We start from the raw sequence: 21,469 nt of genomic DNA on the forward strand, positions 1-21,469 counted from the left end.
GACTAGTCCCTATGACATAAAAGAAATGTAAAAAGATTGTGCAAAATCTTCTCTAATTTATTGCATTTCCAAGTACGCACCCTGCAAACTTTCCACCATAGTTCACATTTTGTAAGATTATCTACGCCTTCATGTGGGATGGTTGGCCAGCCAGCATGCATCCTTACTGGAAAGAACACACCACTTCATGCAGGACATACAGCAGCTGATAAGTACTGGAAGACTGGAGATTTTTAAATAGAAGTAAATTACACATCTGTATAACTTTCTGATGCCTATTGATCTCAAAACATTTTTTTTCCTCTGCAGTTCTCCTTTAACAAATAAGGTGGGGGGGGGGGGGGACTTGAGTTTGTTTTCTTAAGGGGTACTTCGGTGAATATCTTTTTCTTTCATATCAATATATTGATTATATTGATTTGTAATTTACTTCTATTTAAATAATCTCCAGACTTCTAGTACTTATCAGCTGCTGTATGTCCTGCAGGAAGTGGTGTCTGACACAGTGCTGTCTGCTGCCACCTCTGTCCATGTCAGGAACTGTCCAGAGCAGCAACAAATCCCCATAGAAAACCTCTCCTGCTCTGGACAGTTCCTGACATGGACAGAGGTGGCAGCAGAGAGCACTGTATCAGACTGGAGAGAATACACCCCTTACTGCAGGACATGCAGCAGCTGATAAGTACTGGAGGACTGGAGATTTTTAAATAGATGTAATTTACAAATCTATTTAACGTTTTGAAACCAGTTGATTTGAAAGATTTTTTTTTTTTTTGCTGGAGTACTGTGCTGTATAGTGTTCCTCTGTTACTCCTCCTGGAAATCCATGAATAAATTGATGGCTGTGAGGTACAGTACTATTCTGCTTGTCTATAGGGGGTGTCCTTACGTGTCAGCCGGTCTACCATCTGGGCAGAGGCCTCCCTGTGGCGAAGACGATTGGACATGTTGAGTTTCATCTTGGGAGATCTTATGGTCATATATTATATCCCCCCTATGGTCAGTCACTAATACCCCTTTACTTGTGTCTCCTCCATGCTTTACACTGCAGCTCCACCTGTTCTGTCCAGCTCCTGTGTATAAGCACAAGCTCAGCATGAAGTCAGGCAGAGCTGCTTTCTAATACATCACGGTCTATAAACTACAAGCAGCTAAACTGCCAATGAGAAATATAATAAAGTAATGAGAGGCGTATATGAAGAGAGAGGCGGAAGCGACGGCTGGAGGGAAGTCGCCATTGACTTATTTTATTCTCCAATAATCAAAGCAGATAACCTCTGTAGCGTCCCTGGAAGCCGAGCGCAGCCGTTCCAATAATGTCGCTGCTACAGAGATGGAATAGTAATTCCTGCCAGGCTCCAGAATTAGATTTCCTTTCCTGCACTCGTATCCGGCTGGTGTCCTGCCAGGTGTGGGCGGCATCTATTGCGTCCAATCCTCCTCTATAGGGGAACATGTGGATTTCCTCTCCATGTATGTCCAGCTGGATTCGGTGTAATGTCTCCCATTGTGTTTCATATATCTTATACAGATGTAGCAGAGCTGTGTGTGTGTGTGGTATTACTATTCTTATCCATTCACTTCAATGGAACTAAGCTGCAAAATTCACACCCAACCTGAGGACAAGAGCGGTGCTGTTTGTAGAAGAAAGCAGCCATGTTTTTCTAACTCGGGATAACCACTTTAAAGGGAAGGTGTCATCAGAAAATGACTTATTGTATAAATAATATTAACCAGATTTTTTAAAGAATTTTTGGAGCCTTTTTTTTAATTTTCCATTTTTCTCTATATATTATATAATAATCCTGATATCTTGCAGATTTCATTCTCACCACTGGGGCTAAAGGTAATCTGAGACTTCCTGTTGTGTCCTTGGTGATAAGAGGAGGCTGCTGTAAAGTGATCTGTACAGCATTGCAGCATCATGTGACACCAGTAGATAGAGAAGACAATAGCAGCTCCCTGAGGAACATTTATCTCAAGGGGAAACACTCTGTCCATTGTCGTCTATGTCCATGAGGCTTGCTGTAAAGCATGTCACTAAATGCTGTTAAGAACAGCCCAGGCAATATGGCCACTACCATTACAATGTTCAAAAAGTTAAATAAATAAAAAATCAAGTCTGAATATAGAAACAAATAAGAATAACCGTATCTAAAACTGATCAACACATTTCCTTTAAGAGTTTTTGAAATACAATTTATTTTTTGCATATTATATATAAATATATATATTTTTGCATTACATATTCTTATTTTTTTTTATATATTTTTGTAGGTTTTACTACCTGCATTTTAATTGCTCGACCTCCCTCCCACCCCGTGGCCAGGGGTGTATCTAGAAGGGGCAGGGCCCCATAGCGAACTTTTGATTGGGCCCCCCTTCTTTCCCCAATCCCACTGAAGGTAATCCCCCTTTTTGTATGCCCTCCATGCAGTAGATAGCATATGTTAGGCATCTCCCATGGTATCCCCTGCAGTAGATAGTGCCCCCCATGGTAGGCATCTTACCTTGTGTCCCTCATGTACATAGGGTCCCCCAAAATAGGCATCTCCCCTAGCATCCTAACCCCCCCTTCCCTTCCTGCACATAGTCTCCCCCATGGTAGGCATCTTTCTTGGTAGTATGATTAGAGGAGGTCCAGTGTATTGCAGAGATGGGCCCCCTGATGTGGTGGGCCCCATAGCGGCTGCTATGGCTGCTACAGTGGTAGCTACGCCCCTGCCCCTGGCATTGATTCACCTACGCTTTGTTTAACCCTTGAAGAAGATTTCTTTAAAGAGAAAAAAAAATGTAACAAGAAAAATTGCAAAACACATGTAGACGTGGGTTTTATTCAGCAGAAAAAAAATGGAAGTGTATGAGAAAAACACTAGAAACTGTGTGGAAAAAAAACTGCCACACCTACACACCTAGCTATGTTAAAAAAAAACACACCACAAGTGAAGAAAAATACAACACATAATTGAGCAGGGTAGACCCTGGGTGGATTACAGTGGGGTCCTGGCCGAGGTGCAGGGAGGGGGAACCGTAGGCCCTCCAGCTGTTGCAAAACTATAGTTCCCTTCATGCCTGGCAGTACACGATGACAATTGTAGTTTTGCAACAGCTGGGGCCGAAGGTTCTCCATCCCTGCAGAAAAGGATCAGCTTGATTCCAACACATTGTTAAAGGGTTACTCTGAAGAAAAAAAAATATTTCCTAATCAAATGTGAGCAGAAAGTTATACAGATTTGTAAATTACTTCTATTTAAAAAAAATCTCCAGTCTTCGAGTATTTATCAGCTGCTGTATGTCCTGCAGGAAGTGGTGTATTCTCTCTAGTCTGACACAGTGCTCTCTGCTGCCACCTCTGTCCATGTCAGGAACTGTCCAGAGCAGTAGAGGTTTTCTATGGGGATTTTCTACTGATCTGGACAGTTCCTGACATGGACAGAGGTGGCAGCAGAGAGCACTGTGTCAGGCTGGAGAGAATACACCACTTACTGCAGGGCATACAGCAGCTGATAAGTACTGGAATACTGGAGATTTTGAAATAAAAGTAAATTAGAAATCTATAACTTTCTGAAAGTTAAATTGAAAGAATTTTTATTTTTTATTTTATTTTTTTGCTGGAGTACCCCTTTAAGTCAGTCCATTTCAAACGTCTAAAAGAGAAAAGATTTCCATCACTGAGAACACAGCCCGGGCACAGGCAGCATATTTTGTGTGTATTTTATACTCGGCAAGAAGAAGTTTCCTCAAGAACTGTGGACTATATCTAACACTCAGCTCGCCCCCCGGCTGTCCTGGAGCCATACTGACTAATGCTCTTATCCCCGGCAGCAGAGACCCACAGGGGCCTGGAGCTCCACACATAGAACATATGTCTGCCTGTCCTGTTGTAGCTGAGTTATTGTGTGACCGCACCTGTCTATGAAACATGATGCTTCCACACACCAGACATTATTGATCCGAATCCACCATTTCCACAGAGCAGATAAACGACACACTCAGCTCTGCTACATCCTGGGGTGTCACTTAAAGGGATTATCCACTCTTACAAAAACATGGCTGCTATCTCCTAGAAACAGCACCACTCTTGACCTCAGGTTGTGTGTGGTATTGCAGCTCCATAGAAGTGAATGGAGCTGAGTTGTAATACCACACAAAACCTGAGGACAGGGGTGGTGCTGTTTTGGCAGGAAAGTAACTTTGCATTTACTAATCCTGGATAATGTCTTTTTCCGAACCCCCTGACCAGCAAGGGCCATGTAGTCGGTTGTATAGATCTGATCAGGAACACGCCCTAGGGCGATGCGCCTGTCTGGATGGGATGGGCAGCAATGGTTAAAGATGGTGAACATGTGTGTGATGCAGCCCTTGGCTTATCTCCTGTAATATCTGTCTGTTAATATGGATGAAGTGTGGCCCCAGAGGTGCGGCTGTCATACCCACGGAACGCCTCTGCTCCCATAGGAATCACCCAGCTGAGGTCCAGCCCCGAGCCTGACAGTAATTACACCGCAACATACATGGACCCGGCGCCAGAGGAACAAATGAAACTCATTAATAAGGACAACACGGCCGGCGGTGGCGAGCTCAGCTGCATCAGTGCATGGAAGACCACCCTGTGCTATGTGACGTGTTAAAGGGGTCCTCCAGCCTTTACTAAGTGAAAGGCATTGGGGAGATGGAGCAACCAGTGAAGTTAGTGCTTCTATTTTCCAAATGGCCTGGGACCAACGCGTTTTGGAAGCATAAGATGATCTAGGTAGGTAAGTATAACCTAGGTATGTATGTATGGTAAGTATGATCTAGGTAGTTAAGTATGATCTGTGCTTCTTAAAGTGTCACTGTCACTTCACAAAAGTTTTAACATGTCATAGAGACATCATAGAGATAGTCAAAAGTTTTCATCAGTCTGGGTCCTCTCCCGGATCTATCTCCTGAAAACTCAAACCTGGACCGATGAAAACTTTTGATATGTCTCTATGACGTCTCTATGACATATCAGAAGTTTTGTCAAGTGACAGTGGCACTTTAGAGAAAAAAAATGTTTTCAAATCAACTGGTGTCAGAGAGTTATACAGATTTGTAAAGTACTTGTATTTTAAAAATCCCAAGTCTTTCAGTACTTATCTGCTGCTGTATGTCCTGCAGAAAGTGGTGTATTCTTTCCAGTCTGTCACAGTGCTCTCTGCTGCCACCTCTGTCCATGTCAGGAACTGTCCAGAGCAGCAGCAAATCCTCATAGAAAACCTCTCCTGCTTTGGGCAGTTCCTGACATTATAATAATGCTGCCTGATGTCCTCCATATAGTAATAATGCCCCCTGCTGTGCCCCATATAGTAATAATGCCCCCTGTTGTGCCCCCATATACTAATAATGCCCCCTGCTGTGCCCCATATAGTAATAATGTCCCCTCCTGTACCCCCATTTAGTAATAATGTCCTCTGTGCCCCCATATAGTAATAATGCCCCTGCTGTGCCCCCATATAGTAATAATATCCTCTGTGCCCCCATATAGTAACAATGCCCCTGCTGTGCCCCCATATAGTAATAATGCCTCCTGCTGTGCCTCCAAATAGTAGTAATGTGCCCTGCTGTGCCCCATATAGTAATAATGTTCCCTGCTTTGCCCCATATAGTAATAATGTGCCCTGCTGTGCCCCATATAGTAATAATGTGCCCTGCTGTGCCTCCATATAGTAATAATGTGCTCTGCTGTGCCTCCATATAGTAATAATGTGCCCTGCTGTGCCTCCATATAGTAATAATGTGCCCTGCTGTGCCCCATATAGTAATAATATCCCCTGCTGTGCCCCATATAGTAATAATGCCTCATGCTGTGCCCCATATAGTAACAATGCCCCTTGCTTTGCCCCATATAGTAATAATGTGCCCTGCTTTGCCCCATATAGTAACAATGCCCCCTTCTGTGCCTCCATATAGTAATAATGTGCCCTGCTGTGCCCCATATAGTTATAATGTGCTCTACTGTGCCCCATATAGTAATAATATCCCCTGCTGTGCCCCATATAGTAATAATGCCTCCTGCTGTGCCCCATATAGTAACAATGCCCCCTGCTTTGCCCCATATAGTAACAATGCCCCCTGCTGTGCCACTATATAGTAATAATGTGCCCTGCTGTGCCCCATATAGTAATAATGCCCCCTTCTGTACCCCCATATAGTAATAATGCCCCCTGCTGTGCCCCTATATAGTAATAATGCCCCCTGCTGTGCCCCCCACATATTAATAATGCTCCCTGCTGTGCCTCCATATAGTAATAATGCCCCCTGCTGTGCCTCCATATAGTAATAATGTGCCCCTGCTGTGCCCCATATAGTAATAATGTTCCCTACTGTGCCCCATATAGTAATAATGTCCCCTGCTGTGCCTTATATAGACATAATGTCCCCTGCTTTGCCCCATATAGTAACAATGCCCCCTGCTGTGCCTCCATATAGTAATAATGTGCCCCTGCTGTGCCCCATATAGTAATAATGTTCACTACTGTGCCCCATATAGTAATAATGTCCCCTGCTGTGCCCCATATAGGCATAATGTCCCCTGCTTTGCCCCATATAGTAACAATGCCCCCTGCTGTGCCTCCATATAGTAATAATGTGCCCTACTGTGCCCCATATAGTAATAATGGCCCCTGTTGTTCCCCCATATAGTAATAATGCCCCCTGCAGTGCCCCATATAGTAATAATGTCCCCTCCTGTACCCCCATTTAGTAATAATGTCCTCTGTGCCCCCATATAGTAATAATGCCCCTGCTGTGCCCCCATATAGTAATAATATCCTCTGTGCCCCCATATAGTAACAATGCCCCTGCTGTGCCCCCATATAGTAATAATGCCTCCTGCTGTGCCTCCAAATAGTAGTAATGTGCCCTGCTGTGCCCCATATAGTAATAATGTTCCCTGCTTTGCCCCATATAGTAATAATGTGCCCTGCTGTGCCTCCATATAGAAATAATGTGCCCTGCTGTGCCCCATATAGTAATAATGTACCCTGCTGTGCCTCCATATAGTAATAATGTGCTCTAATGTGCCCCATATAGTAATAATATCCCCTGCTGTGCCCCATATAGTATTAATGCCTCCTGCTGTGCCCCATATAGTAACAATGCCCCCTGCTTTGCCCCATATAGTAACAATGCCCCCTGCTGTGCCACCATATAGTAATAATGTGCCCTGCTGTGCCCCATATAGTAATAATGTCCCTTTCTGTACCCCCATATAGTAATAATGCCCCCTGCTGTGCCCCTATATAGTAATAATGCCCCCTGATGTGCCCTCCACATAGTAATAATGCTCCCTGCTGTGCCTCCATATAGTAATACCTCCCTCTGTGCCTCCATATAGTAATAATGCCCCCTGCTGTGCCCCATATAGTATCAAAGCCCCTGCTGTGCCGCCATATAGTAATAATGTCCCCTGCTTTGCCCCAAATAGTAACAATGCCCCCTGCTGTGCCTCCATATAGTAATAATGTGCCCCTGCTGTGCCCCATATAGTATTAATGTTCCCTACTGTGCCCCATATAGTAATAATGTCCCCTGCTGTGCCTTATATAGACATAATGTCCCCTGCTTTGCCCCATATAGTAACAATGCCCCCTGCTGTGCCTCCATATAGTAATAATGTGCCCCTGCTGTGCCCCATATAGTAATAATGTTCGCTACTGTGCCCCATATAGTAATAATGTCCCCTGCTGTGCCCCATATAGACATAATGTCCCCTGCTTTGCCCCATATAGTAACAATGCCCCCTGCTGTGCCTCCATATAGTAATAATGTGCCCTACTGTGCCCCATATAGTAGTAATGGCCCCTGTTGTTCCCCCATATAGTAATATTGCCTCCTGCTGTGCCCCCATATAGTTATTATGCCCCCCTGCTGTACCCCCATATAGTAATAATGCCCCCTGCTGTGCCCCATATAGTAATAATGCCCCCTGCTGTGCCCTCCATATAGTAATAATGCTCCCTGCTGTGCCTCCATATAGTAATGCCTCCTGCTGTGCCTCCATATAGTAATACGTCCCCATGCTGTGCCCTCCATATAGTACTAATGCCTCCTGCTTTTCCCTATATAGTAATAATGCCTCCTGCTATGTCTCCATATAGTAATAATGCCTCCTGCTTTTCCCCATATAGTAATAATGCCTCCTGCTGTGCCCCATATAGTAATAATGTCCCCTACTGTGCCTCCATATAGTAATAATGTCCCCTGCTGTGCCCCATATAGTAATAATGTCGCCTGCTGTGCCCCATATAGTAATAATGCCTCCTGCTTTGCCTCCATATAGTAATAATGCCTCCTGCTTTGCCTCCATATAGTAATAATGCCTCCTGCTTTGCCTCTTTATAGTAATAATGTTCCCTGCTTTGACCCATATAGTAATAATGCCTTCTGTGGTGCCTCCATATAGTAATATCCCCTGCTATGCCAAATATAATAATAATATCCCCTGCTATGCCCCATATAGTAATAATGCCTCCTGCTTTGCTCCATATAGTAATAATGCCTCCTGTTATGCCCCATATAGTAATAATGCCTCCTGCTATGCCCCATATAGTAATAATGCCTCCTGCTATGCCCCATATAGTAACAATGCCTCCTGCTATGCCCCATATAGTAACAATGCCCCCTGCTGTGCCACCATATAGTAATAATGCCTCCTGCTATGCCCCATATAGTAATAATGCCTCCTGCTATGCCCCATATAGTAATAATGCCTTCTGATATGCCCCATATAGTAACAATGCCTCCTGCTATGCCTCCATATAGTAACAATGCCTCCTGCTATGTCCCATATAGTAATAATGCCTTCTGATATGCCCCATATAGTAACAATGCCTCCTGCTATGCCTCCATATAGTAATAATGCCTCCTGCTATGCCCCATATAGTAACAATGCCTCCTGCTATGCCTCCATATAGTAATAATGCCTCCTGCTATGCCTCCATATAGTAATAATGCCTCCTGCTGTGCCTCCATATAGTAATAATGCCTCCTGCTGTGCCTCCATATAGTAATAATGCCTTCTGCTGTGCCTCCATATAGTAACAATGCCTCCTGCTATGCCCCATATAGTAATAATGTCCCCCCCTGCTGTGCACCCATATAGTAGTAATGCCCCCTGCTGTGCCCCCATATAGTAATAATGCCTCCTGCTGTGCCTCCATATAGTAATAATGCCTCCTGCCTTGCCTCCATATAGTAATAATGTTTCCCCCCTGCTGTGCACCCATATAGTAGTAATGCCCCCTGCTGTGCCCCCATATAGTAATAATGCCTCCTGCTATGCCTCCATATAGTAATAATGCCTCCTGCTGTGCCTCCATATAGTAATAATGCCCCCATATAGTAATAATGCCCCCCCCCTGCTGTGCACCCATATAGTAGTAATGCCCCCTGCTGTGCCCCCATATAGTAATAATGCCCCCTGCTGTGCACCCATATAGTAGTAATGCCCCCTGCTGTGCCCCCATATAGTAATAATGCCCCCTGCTGTGCACCCATATAGTAGTAATGCCCCCTGCTGTGCCCCCATATAGTAGTAATGCCCCCTGCTGTGCCCCCATATAGTAATAATGTCCCCCCCTGCTGTGCACCCATATAGTAGTAATGCCCCCTGCTGTGCCCCCATATAGTAATAATGTCCCCCCCTGCTGTGCACCCATATAGTAGTAATGCCCCCTGCTGTGCCCCCATATAGTAATGCCTCCTGGATTATTGGATAGAAAATTATATATATGAGCTAGATGGATAGATAGCCATACATACACAGTATATACATGCAGTGGTTGCTATAGCAGCACACACACAGTAATCGCACATTATGACGCGCTATCAGTAATGATGATGTTTGAGCTCCATTCAGTGGAAGTGGGCGTGGTCTGCTGATAGAGGGCTGGGCGGGGTCGGTGACGGAGCGTAGTGTGCGGGGCGTGGCCCGGTGGCGGGGGCGTGGTCTGGTCGCGCAGTCTCCCGCTCGCTGTCACTCTCGCCGCTGTCCGTGGTGCTGAGCGGCCGCCGCTGATCTCCCGGGCTCTCGGTTTTGGGGTCACTATGTCCCCGGTGCTGTAAGGCTGCTCCGGGGTGGGGGGCGGCTCGTACACCAGGATGAGGCTGTCTGCGGGGACCGTGCTCTGCCTCCTGCTCCTCACCTGCTGCTGCCATCACAGGGGCCTGGGGGCCCGGAGTCACGGTGAGTACCGGGGGAGGCGGGGCTCCTGGATCACCCCTACATTACTGGCCTGGCTGCTGCAGAACCTCTTCGGGATTCTCCCTCTCAGAGTTGGATCTTCCACCAGGCTCAGTAACAACTACTCTGTGCCTGTATGGGGGGCAGGAAGGAGAATGGCGCCCCCTGGTGAGCGGGCAGCGGCTGTGGCAGGAGGGCACTTACTATGGGGGATTATGGGGGATGATGATGTTATTCTGTTCTCCTTATACACCCCCATATCCTGTATGGCTGCTGCAGAACCTCTTCATCATGTCTCAGGCCCATTACCTGCAGTTACTACAAGTATCTGGGGACCCCGGGGCTGGGTGCTCATCCGGCTCCTGTGTCCCCCACAGTCCTAGGAACTTCCTCAAGATTCTTCTACTGTCACAGATCTGCTGTAGTGGTGGTGGTGGTGGTGGTGGTGATAATGGTGGTGGTGATGGTGGTGGTGATGGTGGTGATAATGGTAGTGGTGGTGATAATGGTAGTGGTGGTGATGGTGGTGGTGGTGGTGGTGATGGTGGTGATAATGGTAGTGGTGGTGATAATGGTAGTGGTGGTGATAATGGTAGTGGTGGTGATAATGGTAGTGGTGGTGATAATGGTAGTGGTGGTGGTGGTGATGGTGGTGGTGGTGATAATGGTAGTGGTGGTAATGGTGATGGTGGTGGTGGTGGTGATGGTGGTGGTGATGGTGATGGTGGTGATAATGGTAGTGGTGGTGATGGTGGTGGTGGTGATGGTGATGGTGGTGGTGATGGTGGTGATAATGGTAGTGGTGGTGATAATGGTGATGGTGGTAGTGGTGGTGATGGTAGTGGTGGTGATAATGGTAGTGGTGGTGGTGGTGATGGTGATGGTGGTGATAATGGTGGTGGTGGTGGTGGTGGTGGTAATGGTAGTGGTGGTGATAATGGTAGTGGTGGTGATAATGGTAGTGGTGGTGGTGGTGGTGATGGTGGTGGTGGTGATAATGGTGGTGGTGGTGGTGATAATGGTAGTGGTGGTGGTAATGGTAGTGGTGGTGATAATGGTAGTGGTGGTGATGGTGGTGATGGTGGTGGTGGTGGTGGTGATAATGGTGGTGGTGGTGGTGGTGATAATGGTGGTGGTGGTGATAATGGTAGTGGTGGTGGTAATGGTAGTGGTGGTGATAATGGTAGTGGTGGTGATGGTGGTGGTGATAATGGTAGTGGTGGTGATAATGGTAGTGGTGGTGATGGTGGTGGTGGTGGTAGTGGTGGTGATGGTGGTGGTGATAATGGTAGTGGTGGTGATAATGGTAGTGGTGGTGGTGATAATGGTGGTGGTAGTGGTGGTGATAATGGTAGTGGTGGTGATGGTGATGGTGGTGATGGTGGTGGTGATGGTGGTGGTAGTGGTGGTGATAATGGTAGTGGTGGTGATGGTGGTGGTGGTGATGGTGGTGATAATGGTAGTGGTGGTGATAGTGGTGATGGTGGTGGTGGTGATAATGGTAGTGGTGGTGATAATGGTAGTGGTGGTGATGGTGGTGGTGGTGGTAGTGGTGGTGATAATGGTAGTGGTGGTGATGGTGGTGGTGGTGATAATGGTAGTGGTGGTGATAATGGTAGTGATGATGGTGGTGGTGGTGGTAGTGGTGGTGATAATGGTAGTGGTGGTGATGGTGGTGGTGATAATGGTAGTGGTGGTGGTGGTGGTAGTGGTGGTGATAATGGTAGTGGTGGTGATAATGGTAGTGGTGGTGATGGTGGTGATGGTGGTGATAATGGTGGTGGTAGTGGTGGTGATAATGGTAGTGGTGGTGATAATGGTAGTGGTGGTGATAATGGTAGTGGTGGTGATGGTGGTGGTGGTGATAATGGTAGTGGTGGTGATGGTGGTGGTGATGGTGGTGGTAGTGGTGGTGATAATGGTAGTGGTGGTGATAATGGTAGTGGTGGTGATGGTGGTGATAATGGTAGTGGTGGTGATAGTGGTGATGGTGGTGGTGGTGATAATGGTAGTGGTGGTGATAATGGTGGTGGTGGTGGTAGTGGTGGTGATAATGGTAGTGGTGGTGATAATGGTAGTGGTGGTGATAATGGTAGTGGTGATGGTAGTGGTGGTGATAATGGTAGTGGTGATGGTGGTGGTGGTGGTAGTGGTGATGGTGGTAGTGGTGGTAATGATGGTGATGATGATGGTGGTTGTAGTGGTGATGGCGGTAGTGTTGATAATGATGGTGATGATGGTGGTGATTGTGGTAGTGTTAGTAATGATGGTGATGATGGTGGTGGTTGTGGTGCTGATCGCGTTAGTGTTGGTGATGATGGAGATGATGATGGTTGTGGTGCTGATCGCGGTAGTGTTGGTGATGATGGTGATGATGATGATGGTGGTGGTGATGGCGGTAGTGTTGGTGATGGAGATGATGATGGTGGTGGTTGTGGTGCTGATCGAGGGAGTGTTGGTGATGATGGTGATGGTTGTGGTGGTGATCGCGGTAGTGTTGGTGATGGAGATGGTTGTGGTGGTGATGGCGGTAGTGTTGGTGGTGATGGAGATGATGATGGTGGTGGTGGTGTTGGTGATGGAGATGATGATGGTGGTGGTTGTGGTGTGATGGCGGTAGTGTTGGTGATGGAGATGATGATGGTGGTGGTTGTGGTGGTGATTGCGGTAGTGTTGGTGATGGAGATGATGATGGTGGTGGTTGTGATGGTGATGGCGGTAGTGTTGGTGATGATGTTGATGATGGTGGTGGTTGTGGTGGTGATTGCGGTAGTGTTGGTGATGGAGATGATGATGGTGGTGGTTGTGGTGGTGATGGCGGTAGTGTTGGTGATGATGTTGATGATGGTGGTGGTTGTGGTGGTGATTGCGGTAGTGTTGGTGATGGAGATGATGATGGTGGTGGTTGTGGGGGGGATGATCATGATAGTGTTGGTGATGGAGATGATGATGGTGGTGGTTGTGGTGGGGATGGCGGTAGTGTTGGTGATGGAGATGATGATGGTGGTGGTTGTGGTGGTGATGGCGGTAGTGTTGGTGATGATGTTGATGATGGTGGTGGTTGTGGTGGTGATTGCGGTAGTGTTGGTGATGGAGATGATGATGGTGGTGGTTGTGGGGGGGATGGCGGTAGTGTTGGTGATGGAGATGATGATGATGGTGGTGATGATGATGTTTATAAGGAAGGTTTTTCTTGCAGTAATAACATAACACTAGTAATTGTGGCAGCTGCTATGGGGCTAATAGTCAGCAGGGGCCAATGTCAGCTTGGGGCTGGAGGAGGACATACTCCACGTTTTACCAGGGCCCTGGTTACTTGGTGCTCCCCTGAATGGAAGGTTCAGCTCTCCTGATATTGGACTATTGGGAGGAGCTGATGTTGTGGCGTCTCCAAGGTCTTGGTGTAAGACGGTGTCCTCCATCACGTAGCTTTGACCTAAGGTAATAGTCTCCAACATGTGGCTCTCCAGGAGGCTGCAGGGCATGCTGGGAGTTATGGAGAGCCAAAGCCTGGGGAACACTGATCCATCTCAGTAGTCTCCAATCCATACAAAAGAGACCGGAGGAAAGGGGGGGGGGGGGGTTCACATGTAAAGGTATATACATGCATACACAGGTTGGATATAGTGCAGCTGTAACCAGTAGAGAACTGCACGGACATCTCTGGTATCTTTATGTCTCTGGTTCTCAGATGGTGACACCGATGCCCTTATACCTAATCCTACTACCCCCATGAGAAATTGTATAGTCAGGAAGATACAAGGAGCCGCTAAATCCTTGGAAACAGTCCCCTCTTGTTTCTAAGGATCCAGGGATGGAGGAGGTTGTGTCATGTGACTCTGATGGTTCACAGGGGGTCGGTGCACGCGGCAGCAGCTATATCATGGATCTCTCACTAACACTTTTGTGGTTAGAGGGTGTAGTGCTGTACCCCACATTTGCTTCCATATCCAAAAAGTTTTCTTCTTTGTTCACTGGAGAATAAATCTTTAGCAATCTAGATGCCTCTTTGTATATGTAGCAGAGCTGGTGCTGTTGTTTCCTTCCTGGGAGGAGAGTAGGTTTAGTAGTCGTCCTGTGTAATCCCAATGATAGCACATTGAAGGGGTTAACCAGCAAAAATCTTCCTGTTTCAAATCAACTGATATCAAAAAGTTATATAGCTTTATAATTTACTTATATTTAAAAATCTCAAGTCTTCCCATACTTATCAGCTGCTGTATGTCCTGCAGGAAATGTTGTTTTATTTTCAGTCTGACACAGTGCTCTCTGCTGACATCTCTGTCTGGGACAGGAACTCTGTCTCAGTTTTCTATGAATCCCCATAGTAAGCCTCTCCTGCTCTGCACAGTTCCTGTCTCGGCCAGAGATGTCAGCAGAGAGACTGAAAATATAACTTTTCCTGCAGGACATACAGCAGCTAATAAGTATAGGAAGAGTTAAGATTTTTTAATAGGAGTAAATTACAAATCTATATAACTTTCTGACACCAGTTGATTTGAAAGAAAAAGATTTCCGCTGGAGTACCCCTTTAACTGTGGGAGGCTTTTTTTATATACTTAGACACGCTCAGCTCTGCTACATTGTCTCGAGCCCTACAGGATGGGACATAAGGTGGTAAATGAGACGATTTCAGTGGAGCATACACCCCATATTACCACTACCTGCAGATTATCATTGTCTCTCCATGCACTGACGTATACATAGCAGCCTTTGTGAGCAAGCAAAGCAGCAGTGTAAAGCATGGGGGATAGAATCTCCAAAGAGACAAGAGCTGGGATTCAGATTACCGTAAACTCCCAATAGACAATAGAGTCACTGAATATAGGTGCCCGATAATGCATAAAGCTGGTACAGGAGTATGTGAGAGCTGGAGCCCATGCTAACCTCACCCAATCACCACGGGCCAAAGGACCCTCAGAGGATAACCCTGGACAGAAGGATGCGGAGAGAGGACTGAGCTGTGCCGCACCTTTCTGGTAGGCGGTCAGGTTATTCATCCAGAATAAAGGGTATGGGGTGGACTGGCTATTTGGGCATTATGGCTGGAATAGAAGACCTGAGACCAGAGGGGTCCACAGCCATTTGGTCAGTGACAACACCACTTTAGGTGCAGGATCTGGAGAATCACCTGAGGACTCTTAGTGTGCCGCTATGAGGGTTTCTCCAGTCCCACCAAGTGATACAACATATAAAGACTCTTAAAGGGATACTCCAGCAATTTTTTTTTTTCAAATCAGAAAAGTGTCAGAAAGTACTAGAGATTTGTATAAAAAAAAAAAATCTCCAGTTTTCCAGTACTTATCAGCTGCCGTATGTCCTACAGGAAGTGGTGTAAATCGGGCATTAGTTGATTTAAAAGAAAACATTTATTTGCTGGAGTACCCCTTTAAGGATAATATGGAAATGCTCATCCTTTATAACAGGGATGGGGAACCTTCAGCCCTCCAGCTGTTGCAAAACTACAATTCCCATCATGCAGTTGTAGCTAAAGCTTCGGCTGCCCAGGCATGATGGGAATTGTAGTTTTGCAACAGCTGGAGGGCCAAAGGTTCCCCATCCTTGCTTAATGATGCTGCGTTTACACAAAACGATAATTGGCCCGATCGTACGATTAACGATGTCAGAGTAACGATTTTTTTTTTCATAACGGTCAGCTGTTAGACGGTACGATACATCGTACGGAAATTTGTTTTGCGATCGTTTTGCAATCACTTAAGCCTATCTCACACATTGGTTAAATCGGCGAACAACTGTTTACATGGATCTGCGAATTTTTTGCAAACGATAAACAATGATTTTAGAACATGTTGTAAGATCAAAATGAACGATTTCTCGTTCGTCGTTTGATCGTTCGTAGCGTTTACATGTACGATTATCGTTCAAATTCGATCGTTATCGTGCAAATTCGCACGATAATCGTTGCGTGTAAATGCAGCACAAGTTGTGCAGTTTGATAGATGATCACGGCCGGGGCTGCACTGCGGTACTGCGGCCGGGACACCTCACCTGTAGATTCTGACTGTCCTTACGAAACGGTCAACATGTGGCTGCAGTTCTGTGTTCTATCCACCATTGGTTATTAGTGGGAACCCTCTTGTTTACAGTCACATTGTTTACATGAACAGAATACTGAGAAGTTGTAACAATTGTGCCCAATCCATTCTACATTCTACCAGCACTGCTACATTGTAACAACCTGTGCGGATAGCAGAGACATAGAGCACGGCGTTGTTCACATTGGATGGAATTACAGCTCGGAATATTCAGGAATCAAAACCATAGAATAGAAACCTGTCGGGCTCATCATTATACACTGTTACGTAAAGTCCCTCGCGTTGTACCATCTGTGTGATATGTGCTACTTGGATATGGACACCTAGTAAGTAAGTGAACCCCTGGATCTTCTCCTCAGGCTTCTAAAAGTTTGGAAAACCTGCAGAGTTATGAGGTGCAGAACCTTCATGTTCTTTAGCTATGTGTCAGCCCATTATCTGTGGCATAGTGATATTATGTATTATTATTATTATTATTATTATTATTATTATTATTATTATTATTATATGAATAGAAATGAATGTATAACAGACATCAGGACCATCAAGTTGTGCCAAACTGAACCTTGTATCCTTGATAACCTCCAATTAGTATAGTATATCCTTAGTGTTGCTCTTTATTTTATATATATATATATATATATATATATATATATATATATATATATATATATATATATATATATATCTCCATATCTATATGTCATGTGTGTGGCTTGTGTGCTGATTCACATACTGACGTTACTTCTGCCTGCTTCTCCACCCCCTCTTCTTCCTCCTGTGACTCATCCCACGTCAAATATTGAAGATGGCCTTTACAATCGCATGGATTCTGGTCTGCGTAGCGCTTGTGTGGGTGATCATAACCAGCAATGATTATTCCCTGAGCCCAGCATGGGGGTCCGGGTGCCATAGCTCATTCCAACTTCATTAGCTTGTTCTATACTATATGTAATACAGATCATGCTGTAATATCAACTAGTAGGGTCATGGCTGGAATGGGATGTAGCAGAGCTGAATTTGCATGGTGTAGCTCTTTCCCATGCATTGATGGATTAGATAACAGGGAATTACTAGGTTCCTGTTCTCTGGGATTTTTTCGTCAATAGATTCTGCCACCGCTCACCTCCCATTCATCTGAAAGGCCCGGCTGACGTCAGGAAGGGCAATCATCTGCTACGTCAAGTAGAGATGAGAAGGTCCTGACATATGAAGGAGCCGGGTAATTCAGTCAGATGGTCTCTGAGGATCTTACACCATCCCCCGCCCGCCACTTTTTGGTTTCTGTGTCAGTGTTCTTGTTGATCTAGATACATGTATTATTATATGAGTGAAGGATCAGTCAGGTGTCTTATGCTTTCTATAGGGTGAAAATGATGAGGATGCTAAGCTACAGATGAGAGGGGTGAGTGGCTGCAGAGACAGGATGATGTATAGGTATAGGAGAGGTATAGGTGTTGTATAGGTATAGGAGAGGTATAGATGATGTATAGTAGAGGTATAGATGATGTATATGTATAGGAGAGGTATAGATGATGTATAGGAGAGGTATATATGATGTATAGGTATAGGAGAGGTATAGATGATGTATATGTATAGGAGAGGTAGAGATGATGTATAGGTATAGGAGAGGTATAGGTGATGTATATGTATAGGAGAGGTATAGATGATGTATAGGTATAGGAGAGGTATATATGATGTATATGTATAGGAGAGGTATAGGTATAGGTGATGTATAGGTATAGGAGAGGTATAGGTATAGGTGATGTATAGGTATAGGAGAGGTATAGGTGATGTATAGGTATAGGAGAGGTATAGGTGATGTATAGGTATAGGAGAGGTATAGATGATGTATAGGTATAGGAGAGGTATAGGTGATGTATACTGTAGGTATAGAAGAGGTATAGATGATGTATAGGTATAGGAGAGGTATAGGTGATGTATATGTATAGGAGAGGTATAGATGATGTATAGGTATAGGGGAGGTATAGAGGATGTATAGGAGAGGTATAGATGATGTATAGGTATAGGAGAGGTATAGATGATGTATAGTTATAGGAGAGGTATAGGTGATGTATATGTATAGGGGAGGTATAGATGATGTATAGGTATAGGAGAGGTATAGGTGATGTATAGGTATAGGAGAGGTATATATGATGTACATGTACAGGTATAGGAGAGGTATAGATGATGTATAGGTATAGGAGAGGTATAGGTGATGTATAGGTATAGGAGAGATATAGATGATGTATAGGTATAGGAGAGGTATAGATGATGTATAGGTATAGGAGAGGTATAGATGATGTATAGGTATAGGGGAGGTATAGAGGATGTATAGGAGAGGTATAGATGATGTATATGTATAGGAGAGGTATAGATGATGTATATGTATAGGGGAGGTATAGAGGATGTATAGGTATAGGAGAGGTATAGGTGATGTATATGTATAGGAGAGGTATAGATGATGTATAGGAGAGGTATAGATGATGTATAGGTATAGGAGAGGTATAGGTGATGTATAGGTATAGGAGAGGTATAGATGATGCATAGTTATAGGAGAGGTATAGGTGATGTATATGTATAGGGGAGGTATAGATGATGTATAGGTATAGGAGAGGTATAGGTGATGTATAGGTATAGGAGAGGTATAGGTGATGTACATGTAATAGGTATAGGAGAGGTATAGATGATGTATATGTATAGGAGAGGTATAGATGATGTATATGTATAGGAGAGGTATAGGTGATGTATATGTATAGGAGAGGTATAGATGATGTATAGGAGAGGTATAGATGATGTATATGTATAGGAGAGGTATAGATAATGTATAGGAGAGGTATAGATGATGTATATGTATAGGAGAGGTATAGATGATGTATAGAAGAGGTATAGGTGATGTATAGGTATTGGAGAGGTATAGATGATGTATATGTATAGGAGAGGTATAGATGATGTATAGGAGAGGTATAGATGATGTATATGTATAGGAGAGGTATAGGTGATGTATACTGTAGGTATAAGAGAGGTATAGATGATGTATAGAAGAGGTATAGATGATGTATAGGTATAGGAGAGGTATAGATGATGTATAGAAGAGGTATAGATGATGTATAGGTATAGGAGAGGTATAGATGATGTATAGAAGAGGTATAGATGATGTATATGTATAGAAGAGGTATAGATGATGTATAGGAGAGGTATAGATGATGTATATGTATAGGAGAGGTATAGGTGATGTATACTGTAGGTATAAGAGAGGTATAGATGATGTATAGAAGAGGTATAGATGATGTATAGGTATAGGAGAGGTATAGATGATGTATAAGTATAGGAGAGGTATAGGTGATGTATAGGTATAGGAGAGGTATAGATGATGTATATGTATAGGAGAGGTATAGATGATGTATAAGTATAGGAGAGGTATAGATGATGTATAGGAGAGGTATAGATGATGTATATGTATAGGAGAGGTATATATGATGTATAGGTGAGGTATAGATGATGTATATGTATAGGAGAGGTATATATGATGTATAGGTATAGGAGAGGTATAGGAGAGGTATAGATGATGTATAGGAGAGGTATAGATGATGTATATGTATAGGAGAGGTATATATGATGTATAGGTATAGGAGAGGTATAGATGATGTATATGTATAGGAGAGGTATAGATGATGTATAGGAGAGGTATAGATGATGTATATGTATAGGAGAGGTAGAGATGATGTATATGTATAGGAGAGGTAGAGATGATGTATATGTATAGGAGAGGTATAGATGATGTATATGTATAGGAGAGGTATAGATGATGTATAGGTATAGGAGAGGTATAGATGATGTATAGGAGAGGTATAGATGATGTATAGGTATAGGAGAGGTATAGATGATGTATATGTATAGGAGAGGTATATATGATGTATATGTATAGGAGAGGTAGAGATTATGTATATGTATAGGAGAGGTATAGATGATGTATATGTATAGGAGAGGTATAGATGATGTATATGTATAGGGGAGGTATAGAGGATGCATATGTATAGGAGAGGTATATATGATGTATATGTATAGGAGAGGTAGAGATTATGTATATGTATAGGAGAGGTAGAGATGATGTATATGTATAGGAGAGGTATAGAAGGATCAGTCGTACATAGGATAAAGGAGGATGATACGTGATACATAGATCAGTGTTCTCCAACCTGCAAAACTACAACTCCCAGCATGCAGGCTTTATGAGTGGTAAGGAAAGCAGGACTCATTGGGGGAGATTTATCAAAGGGTGTAAAATTTAGACTGGTGCAAACTGTCCACAGCAACCAATCACAGCTCAGCTTCCAGCTCTGTTGAAAGGAAAGAGGAGCTGTGATTGGTTGCTGTTTCCAGTTTGCAGCAGTCTAAATTTTACACCCTTTGATAAATCTCCCCCATAGGCTTTCTCTATGAGGGTGAGGGATACAGGACTCACAGGCTTTCTCTATGAGGGTGAGGGATACAGGACTCACAGGCTTTCTCTATGAGGGTGAGGGATACAGGACTCACAGGCTTTCTCTATGAGGGTGAGGGATACAGGACTCACAGGCTTTCTCTATGAGGGTGAGGGATACAGGACTCACAGGCTTTCTCTATGAGGGTGAGGGATACAGGACTCACAGGCTTTCTCTATGAGGGTGAGGGATACAGGACTCACAGGCTTTCTCTATGAGGGTGAGGGATACAGGACTCACAGACTTTCATTATGGGTTTTTCCATTGGTTATGCCTGGGATTACACCTATAACTATACACCATATATCTATATACATATCCATATATGCATCTATATACAATTCCATCTAAACATCCATACACACATCTATCTATACATCCATATACACCTCCATATAAACATCTATATAGACTATGTGATGCTGTTTCTGGAAAACAAGAAAGTAGGCCATTTTTTTTTCTTGTCCAGAAAAAAACCTTGAAATATTTTCTTACATAAAGATCATAGAAAATCACAGAAAACGACATGGAGCTCGGCACGTCTGCTCTGCGCTGTGCCGCCCCCAGATACAGACCTGAAGGATCTATGTTAGTGAAGCAGCAGGTTGTAATAAAAGAATGAGGAAGAAGATAGATGGTGTGTAGTGTATGGATGATGGGGATGGATGAGGAGCAATGGAGTGGAGCAGGGATGGGGGAACTAAAGCTTTGGCTGTCCAGGC

General features: G+C 44.3%; 1 protein-coding gene across 3 annotated transcripts in view; it reads left to right on the forward strand.

Annotated features, from left to right (window-relative positions):
- The first annotated feature begins 9,969 nt into the window (after nucleotides 1-9,969).
- Nucleotides 9,970-21,469, forward strand: part of PTPRN (protein tyrosine phosphatase receptor type N) — a 61,060-nt gene continuing 49,560 nt past the window's right edge. For all 3 annotated transcript variants that reach the window (XM_069982557.1, XM_069982558.1, XM_069982559.1), the window contains exon 1: nucleotides 9,970-10,210. In XM_069982557.1, coding sequence (XP_069838658.1) covers nucleotides 10,126-10,210 — 85 coding nt within the window. In that variant the 5' untranslated portion in view covers nucleotides 9,970-10,125. The remainder of the gene's footprint in view (nucleotides 10,211-21,469) is intronic.

This window comes from Dendropsophus ebraccatus, chromosome 9, assembly GCF_027789765.1.
Source record: "Dendropsophus ebraccatus isolate aDenEbr1 chromosome 9, aDenEbr1.pat, whole genome shotgun sequence".
Classification (NCBI taxonomy): Eukaryota; Metazoa; Chordata; class Amphibia; order Anura; family Hylidae; genus Dendropsophus; species Dendropsophus ebraccatus.